The 9,348-nt window shown below is 44.9% G+C and overlaps 1 protein-coding gene across 1 annotated transcript; it reads right to left on the reverse strand.

Annotated features, from left to right (window-relative positions):
• Positions 1-1,474: 1,474 nt before the first annotated feature.
• Positions 1,475-6,907, reverse strand: GJE1 (gap junction protein epsilon 1). The gene is made up of 3 exons (XM_082216003.1): positions 6,817-6,907; positions 4,111-4,293; positions 1,475-2,156 (listed from the first exon to the last, which is right to left on the reverse strand). The coding sequence occupies exons 1-3, from the start codon at positions 6,853-6,855 to the stop codon at positions 1,761-1,763; spliced, it is 618 nt and encodes a 205-aa protein (XP_082072129.1). The 5' UTR covers positions 6,856-6,907; the 3' UTR covers positions 1,475-1,760.
• Positions 6,908-9,348: the final 2,441 nt, after the last annotated feature.

Consider the following 9,348-nt stretch of genomic DNA (forward strand, 5'->3'; position numbering starts at 1 on the left):
TACAAGCAAGGAATATAAAACATTTGGAGTGGAGAACATTTATCAGACTTATATTAAAGTTAAACAAGTGTTAAGGCATGGAAAATTGAATAAGGTTAGCGATCTGTCTCAGAATTGTGGTTTTAAAGGCACATTACAAGTGGTAAATAGCGCAGATAAGTTTACTTTGTACAGAAACAACACATAATTAAAGCAATTATTATACAGTGAAGTCTCAATATTCATCACTGATGGTTAGAGCAACACAAAATGCTTCTGGTTTGTTTATTGTTCTGTCTTTATGAGTATTAATTGTTAGTTTGTTTGACTTGGGGGTTAACAAAAAAAGTTTTTGACTGCTCCCCTGGGTTACCATGATGCCAAAAAATTTCATGACCCCCTCCCTGGCCTGTACTAATTAGTTTTCTTTTTACTGACTGTTCGCCTAGGTCACTCTCTGGGGTACTGTGTTGTCAAAAGTTTTAGGGCTCCCAAGGCCTCACAATTTCCCACTAAAAATATTTTAATTTAGTTTTTTACTTACCAATTCCACAGGTGCTCTGCTTTGATATTTTAGTGTCAGAAGCTTTTTGTGACCCTTTCCCAAGACCCCCAAAATATCTTTTAAAAAAATGGCCACATCCACTTTTACACTTTGGTCACTCTCTTTTTTGCATGCAGTCCCCAGAAGACTGACCATGGGTCGCTGTGGCCACCCCAGCTTAAATGATTACATGCAAAACATGGGATTTTCCCTCAATTGTAGAAAACACAGGATGTTAACTAATATAGATTTCATATATTTTAAATAGATTTTCCCCCTCACTAATTTGCCTTAAACCCTATAAAAGAATGTGTTCTACTTTGCCTTTCCAGAATCAGTCAGGTTATAGACTATGTGATCCAAAGCCACAGATTGCCAACCAATTCAGGGCACATTTAGATTTTTGAGTAGGTGCCATGCATGCCCCTCCCTCTGGCCACTTCCAGTCAAATGAATCTAAACCTTTAAAAGCACTTAGAGCTGAAAGGGGAAGTGGGAAAGAGTGACACTCTTCCAACTTCCTCCTTCAGCTCTATGATTTTTCAAGGGGGAAAAGGGTAACCCTCCTCACCACCGCATGACCAAGAGAGCATATGGAGGGGGTGCAGTTCAGAGGCTTCATGGTCGCTGGGGGAGACCTCAAGGGTACCATTACATCCACATGCATCCACGTCCGAAACATCCACACTCACAATATTGTACCTGTTTACTTGGGAGCAAATCCTACTGAGTTCCATGACACTTTGTTCCAGATAAGTATTCTTAGGATTGCAGACTTAGACAAGGGAGTAAGCCCAGCAGGGTTTATTTCTGGGTTAAGGTGCTGCATACTCACTCTCTCTGTCTCTCTCTCTCTCTCTCTCTGTGATATATACACCATATTTTTCCATGTATAAGACTAGGTCCCCCCCCCAAAAAAAATGTCCAAAATTTGGGGGGGGTCTTATACACGGGGGCCATCTCCCCCCATTTTCTTAAATTGGAGTCCCCAAAAATAGGGAGCATCTTATACATGGGGGCATCTTATAGATGGAAAAATATGGTATGTAAAATATATGAGTGAAAAAAAGTCATAACGAAGAATTCCCTGTTTGCTGATATTTAAAAACATATTTTTAAGATGCAACTTGACTTTGTTATTTAAAGAAAGTTAATTTTGTTTCAAATGGATAACTCTGCTCTTTGTACAAAAAATGTTATGATAAACAAATAGATATAATTCATTATAACACTGAAGTTACTGACTATTCAAGAAGCCCAACCTTCTACACAAGATCTCAAAAATCTCTGCAATACACAACATAATAGTAATCACAGTAAATGTGTACATAGCAATAAGGAAGATAGTCTTTTCAAAGTGTTCTGGTACCATGCATCTGGTAATATTAAACTTTTTATCAAGGGCTCCTGCATCACATCTGTAGAGTGGATTCACTTGGAAACCAAAGAGCTGACTCTGAAGCCAAAAGGCCACAACTTCAAGGATGATCCTTAACAGAACAGAAAGAATATAAAAAACGGTGTAGGCAGGTCTTTGGAGGATATCTTCCTGAGCGATGCTTTTACATGCAGCATAAAGGTGGAAAATGGCTCCTGGTACCAGTACGGTCACTAGCTGTAAAGCCCAGAATACCTAAAGTGTAGCAGAAACTTGGCTGTCAAATCATTTATCACTGTATTGTGCTACCTGATAACAGACATCAACCAGAATGTCTTGTGACTGCTTTTGTTTATCAGAGGACATAGATAATCTTAAAATACTATTTTAAAAATAGCATTCATATGAAAAATCACTGTTATCCTTTGCTCCAAAGGTTAGCTTCACAGTTCATTAACTTTTTCCTTTCAACTGGTTCATTAGTATTTGATGTTTATCAATTTAATGATAAAACCAAAAGGAAACTGTTAGTTTTCTGACTTTCTACCTTTGGAAACTCCCTTCCACGTGTTGCAGAAGATTCTGTGTCATGTTCTGGGGCAGATATTTAATTCATGCAAGGACAGCTGGCAATACTTTTTGAACCACTTCTGTTGCCTATGGAATGAAGCGTGTACCAAATAACACACCCTATGGTCTCCGGGGACCTCATGTTGCTGGGAACATTGGTAGTGGCTGATAAGTCACCACCACACCTTCTCATTAAAGAGTCACTGTTAAGCTTCCTAAAAACTAAGGGCACAACCCTATATTCATGATAAGGCAACTGAGAGGCTACAGAATATGGCAGATGTGCTGGCATAGTGGTGGGTTGCTCTGTGAGTCAGTTTTAATGCAGTATATTTTAGCACTTGCATGATTGGTTTTGTTTGTATAAATACTTTATTGTTGCTTTCATATACCAGTTTCTTCCATTAATTTACTTTTCCATGCTTGGCTTTGCCTCCATTTCAGAGACCTTCATTTGAGGCAGAGTGAATGCCTCAAAGCAGGCATAGGCAAACTCGGCCCTCCAGATGTTTTTGGGACTACAACTCCCATCATCCCTGACCACTGGTCCTGTTAGCTAGGGATGATGGGAGTTGTAGTCCCAAAACATCTAGAGGGCCAAGTTTGTCTATGCCTGCCTCAAAGTTTCAATTCCTGGCATGTCCAGGAAGGGCTGGGGAAGATTCGCTCCTTGAAACACTGGAAGGTCTCTGCCAGTCAATGTCAACAATACTGAGCTAGGTAGACCAATTTTCTGATTTAGTATAAGGCAGCTCCTATGTCCCTTAGCTTCTTTTGTGTTGTTTTCTTGATTGTAAGCTCTTTGGAGCATGGATTTGTCTTCCGATTTTGGAAAGCGCAGTGCACATGGATGGTATTATACTAACAACAAGCACTTGCCCAGCTTTGGGAAGGAGGCAGGAGGACTCTAGGACCCTGTCAGAGCCTGCACTCCTCCTTTCCCAAGCCAGGGAAGTGCTGATCAGTCTCCTTGAGAAGGCGTCCTTTTTTGCTGTGTGTCCAGTGCTCCCGCACTTGTACTGCCCTAAATCTGCCTCTAACTGAGCACATGTAAACATCTGAGTTAAGATGTAGAGAACAGTGCAAGGAAATGGTCAGTTTCAGCAGACAAAACAGGTGTGTACCCCTGCTCATTCCCATTCTTTCTACTCAGGAGCATCCAGAAAATGCAATGAAAGTTGAGAATTTCAGGACAGACAAAACACAGCACATGGTTAAACTATGGAATTTGCTACCCCCAGATGCAGTGATGGCCACAAAGTTAGATAGATTTAAAAGAGACTTAAGACAAATGTGTAGATGGTAAGGCCATCAGTGGCTCCAATGCTGAAGGCAATATGCCTCTGAATACCAGTTGCTGGTGATCACAAATGGGAAACTGCTCTTGCATTCATGTTCTGCTTGTGGGCATTCTGATTGGCCATTCCGAGAACAGGAAGTTGGACTGGATAGGCCTTTATGCTGGTATGGCATGCCATCACTTATGCTCTCTATTGCCTGCCTGCAGTCTGATGTAGCCCTGCTCAAAATGCTACCATCTCAGCTTACAACTTCATTCGGTGCCCTTAAATCTTTCAGGGACATTTTGACTACTGTCATAGGCTACACCCTACCTTTTACAAGAGAAAAGAAGACTTACCGGTGGGGTTATAGGTCTGAATTGGTTGTAACAGAATAGATTAATGTCCCTCTTGTCTGGCTCACAGCTGAAGTGTAAGGCTTCATTGCCATAGACAGCAAAACCCAAAACACCAAGGAAAAACATTCGGACTGAGCCAAAGAAGAGTGTGTGGAATTGACCGACCACTGTTGGAGGCCTAAGCTGTAAAGAATCACATGGAGGTTAAGTAGGAAAGAATGGGGAGCAGGGAGGAATCAAAAGCATTAGTAGTAGTCAAGATGTATCTTAATAATGTATATCTATATAATATATTTTGTTCAGAATTGCAGACACTTTCTGCACACCCTTCACCAAACACTAATCTGAAAGCTGTGTTGTACTGGATAACTGAGTCAGTGAGTAAACACACTGTCAGTTTCATTGACTCAAGACAATCTAAGGCCAGCATTGATTTGAAGGGGGCATTTCCACATAAGAGGTGAGGTCTGCAGAGCCCCTCTTACAGTAAATGTCAACTGATTTTCTCTTCCAATCACAGTCGCTCTCTGACTGCATCAGATGCCTATTGGGAGGCTTATTTTGGACCCTGGCCAACACACGTACGGCCATGCTATAGAAGGCTCCCTTCACAGAGATTTCATCTAAGGGATTATTTTATAAAGCTTCCCCTCCCCCTCCAGTAACCTGTGACTCATCACTCCGGGGACAATACCTATGTACTCCAGATCCATCAATTTCTAATTCCAGTATGCAACTTCAGAAACTGGCAACCTTCATACATCTAGCTGTTCCACACATACAGACCAGCCATACAGGTTCCCATACAACGTTTCACATACAGTTCTGATCACTTACTGATGCAACAAATACAATGGTATCATTAAAATCAACTCTTATTTAGTCTTAAAAGTAATGTCAGCTTATATGCAGCATTTGTAAGACTTGCTGCAGAGCAAGAGGAAAATGCTAGTAATAAACCATGCTTTCTCTGAAGAAAAATGCCATTTTGTATGCTGGGGATGTTGTTTTGAACCTCTGTAGTTCATAAATTGTTTGCGACCAACCCTGAAAACCTGTCCTCATAATGAGATTATTATTCTTTCTCTAGCACTTCTTATCCCATCCATACTTACACATCCTTCATAGAAGTTCTTGATGTAATTTAAAGACATGTCTTGTAAGATGTCCTCCTAGTGCAATTGTGGTATAATCCCTACGCCTCATTGCCAATTTGCTGTCCTCAGGCTCATTCTGATGCTATTTCTCTCTCCTGACCTTTCCTATGAAAAACTCTTGTCACTGCACAATTATAATTTTTTTTTTATCTCTGGGGCCCCAATTAACCTTACACTTTCAGAGAGGGGGAAGAAAAGGCCCAAACAAAGGCTGTGTACATGTGGCCTGCCCAATAATCCCCACCGAACGTTGTCAGCAAAAACCTTCACCCAAACCCCATAAACTAGCAGCCGGCGACACAATAGGGTGGAGAACGTGCAACTGGCCACGGAATCCCCTTGTTGTGCTAGAAACACATGACCCTCCTGGCTTGGGCTCCTAGGGCCTGTCCAGATGCCTGCTTTGCCCACTGTTAATGTAACCTAGCAGAAACAGCAGGAGCTGGTGCAGTGCCCTGAGAAAGAGATCGCCCGGGAGAGTCATGATTTAATTTTCAAGCAGACTTTATTTTGGGCTGGTGCCACCCGCACTGTTCCTGAAAGCACCCCATGTGCACTGGCAAATGCTGGCTGAGCAGACAGACTCATTTGGAAGCTCTCCAGAAGACAAAAGAAACAAAGCCTCCAGAAACTACATTTGCCTTGCAACACATTCTGGGTAAAATTAAGTTTGAGGATGAAAACGTCTCAGCTAGTATTGGTGATAGAAGTAGTAGTAGTATTGAATTGTTATTATTAATATTAAATGTATTAGCTTCCTCCCCACCCCATTACAGGCAACTTACCATATGAAAGATTAGTAACGTGGGATGCCATCAGGATTGTAGTCTGAAACGAATATCAAGCAACAGGGAAAGCAATTCCCCCAGCCCTCTGTGACTTGCCATGATTCCTTTTCAAACATCTCCACCTCCCAGGTGGCGTCATGTTCTGTAAACCTCAACATGGTTCTTGAGATCTATGACCATCTCCCCTCATTACCAAACCGAATACACCATTGAAGATTACTTGTAGGCTGCTTTGATAGAACAACTTTCCTGAAAGCTGGTGAGAAGACCAAACAGGCAGAGGGCCTTCTTGGTAGCGCTGCCCATCCTGTGGAACGCCCTCCCATCAGATGTCAAGGAAATAAACAACTATCTTTTAGAAGACATCTGAAGGTAGCCCTATTTAGGGAAGTTTTTAATGTGTAGTGTTTTGTTCCTTTATTACTATTATTATTTATTATTTTATTATTATTATTCTGTTGGGAGCTGCCAGGAGTGGCTGGGGAAACCCAGCCAGATGGGAGGGTATAAATAAACAAATAAACATTGCCTTAGCTCCCTTAGCTACATTGACCCTGCTCGGATCTTGGTCTTCCCTCCCTCCATCGAGGCCTCAGCTCACACTGGACCTCACAGCAAACTCTCCTGAGCCCTCTTTGCTCTCTGTCGGGCGGAGGCCGCCGGGTCCAGCTTCCCTCCCCGGGCTCCTTCCCTTTCCCCTCCCGCCCCTGGAAGCGAAACCTCGGAAGCAGGTAGGACAAGAGGAGACGCGAGATACGCACCAGCCGCAGCCCCGGCGTGGCATTGTTGGGGGGCCCCATCCAGGCGCCTGCCTGCTGCTCCGCGGCGACCGTCCGGGGAGGCGCGTCGCGATCATCCTGGAGGGGAAATGCGCTCCTGCCCGAGCGGAGAGCTCCAGGGGCGGCTATCCCCCGCCCAGAGGGAGCGAGCCGGAGAGGGAGGAGGGAGATCCAGCCTGGCAGCCGTGCAGGTCGGAGGGTCCCGCCGCCCAGCGCGTGGCTTCGGCTCTCCCGGGACGCTCATAGTTGCGCAGCCGGACCCAGACGAGTCAAGAAGGAAGCTGGCGTCTCTCAGGAGACTTGCATCAACAGCCAGCTCCCCAATTCCAGATGGGCACGAAAGGGGGAATCAAGCGCCCAAAGGGATCTGTTGGGACAGCCTTCGCCAGCCGGGCTCCTTCCAGATATAGACGAACTAGAAATCCCAGCAAGCCTGATGCAGGCTGAGGAGGGGAGTTCTAGTTCAGCAACGTCTGGAAGGAAGGCAGCGGGTGTGCGAGCGCCGAGGGAATAACAAAGGAGGGCTTCCTACGATCCAGAGCTCCGTGGGGACCCATTAAGTTGGGTGTTAAAATCTAGCAACGATTATAGGTTCGAAATGGATAGGCGGAGGTTCGAAGTCTTTGAACTCTTCCAGTCACTCTGATTATGATAAGTCACGGGATGGAATGAAGACGCGTTAGTTGAGGTTGGGTGTGTAGCTTTTCTCTAAGGAGAGCAGCATCCCCGGGCAAGGGGAGTTTGCTCAAAGGGGGAGGAAGGCTGGGGGACTCTGCGGGACCCTGGCGAGAGGCGTCCTGAGGCCTCAGGCAGGCTCCCGCCTCTCGGTTCTCCAACAGTAAAGTATGAATTTCCGTGAGCTGCGTCCCTGCAGCAGCGCTGTTCGAAGAGAGTGCCAGCCGATTAATGCACCACTTCAATTCAGTAATTTATTGGCTTAAAACCAAAGGTCAGCGCAAAACCAGGGAAAGGCCAACAAGTAGCAATAAAAAAATAGCAGCAAAGGAGAAACAGAAGTATCCATCTATCCATCTATATCTATCTATAGCTATCACCTATCTATCTATCATCTATTTTTCATATATCTATCTGTCTGTCTGTCTGTCTATCTTTCGCCATGGAGTTCCAGGATGGGTTTCTTATTGTATAAGAATATACAACACTATGCAGACGCTTCCATAGTTGGTAAAGTGTGATTTTGTGCGTGACGCTGCCCACCGCCCCTTTTCAGTGTACGATTAACCCCCTACTACATCTTCCTTTTCATTGCAACATGACATTGCCCCCACCCGACTGGATTGGCTTCCTTGTGGCTCATATCCCCAGTGGCCTCACTAACCTCAGGTGTGGTACTTGGCTCACTTACTTCACTCTCCTGAGTTGCTACAGTGAGATATCGAGATACCTCCGCTGCAGCTTCATCTCTGCCTCCCCCATCCCGCTGCCAGGGATCCTGCTCCTTTGACAGTAAAAAAAGTAGAAGAGGGAGGGAGGAAGGAAGGAAGGAAGGAAGGAAAAGAAAGAAAGAAAGAAAGAAAGAAAGAAAGAAAGAAAGAAAGAAAGAAAGAAAGACAGTCTCCACTCCACACAACCCAAATTCTGGGAGAAGAAGTCCCGAAGTCCTGGTGATTTAAACTCTGGCAACAACACACTGTCCCTTTGAGTCCAATGTGTCTAACTCCCAGGTAAGACACATCACTTCAGCGGCCTAGTTCTTTATGTTGGAAACAATGTCTTATCTCCATCACTCGTAACACACAAAAACACACAGGGTGAAAGGTACTGATCGTTTGAATGTGTGGAAATCAAATCCGTGTGTATTTCATTATGACAAATCTGTTCCTGTCTGCAGAGAACGAGGGGGGTGGGAGAGAAGACGCTTCAACACATGCGGCGCAGTCCTAAAGCCATTCATTCATCTGGGAGCAAGGCCCCATTGAACTTAATGGGATATACTTCGGAACAGGAATGTATAGGATTGCGCCGATGTATGTTTACGAAACGTGATGACCTCCCCCTTATGCTGCTTGTGGTTGCACAGCATTAGTCCTGCAGCTGGCAAGACCAAGAACTTTGCTCACACACACCGCGCGAAGACTGGAAAGAATGTTGTCCAGGAACGCGAAGGAAAACCGCAAGATCTCGGCTTATAGTGTCATGCGGATGGCGCGCAGCTGGATCCTAGCCATGTTTTCTCCAAATGGGGGCGCTTTACTTCCGAAAGCATATTCAGGAGTGCAGCCGAGATGGCCCTCGGGGCCCCTTCCAATTCTATGGTCCTATGATGTCCCTGTAGTTTAAAGCTGAGACGGGGAGCAGCTCCGGAGTAATTTTCAGCACCGAGAGACGGACAGCTCTATTTCCTTGGCCGCCCCCGGACATTTGAACCTTCAGGCTGAAAAGCGCCGCCTTCCGCCTGGCGCTCTCTGTCCCCCCGGCACTCTTGTGTCTGCCAGTTTGGGGTTTCAAGGAACATTCCTACAGAGCTTTGCAGCCCAGTCCCATGCAGACTGA

Source organism: Podarcis vaucheri (genome assembly GCF_965113315.1).
Source record: "Podarcis vaucheri genome assembly, chromosome: 3".
Lineage (NCBI taxonomy): Eukaryota > Metazoa > Chordata > Lepidosauria > Squamata > Lacertidae > Podarcis > Podarcis vaucheri.

Bases quoted from the DNA above. Each gene is read 5' to 3' on its own strand.
- GJE1 (XM_082216003.1), bottom strand. From the start codon at position 6,855: ATGGGGCCCCCCAACAATGCCACGCCGGGGCTGCGGCTG. The intron at 4,294-6,816 runs GTGCGTATCTCG...GATTCTTTACAG, and splicing joins CCACGCCGGGGCTGCGGCTG to CTTAGGCCTCCAACAGTGGT. The intron at 2,157-4,110 runs GTAAGTCTTCTT...GCTACACTTTAG, and splicing joins TCAGACCTATAACCCCACCG to GTATTCTGGGCTTTACAGCT.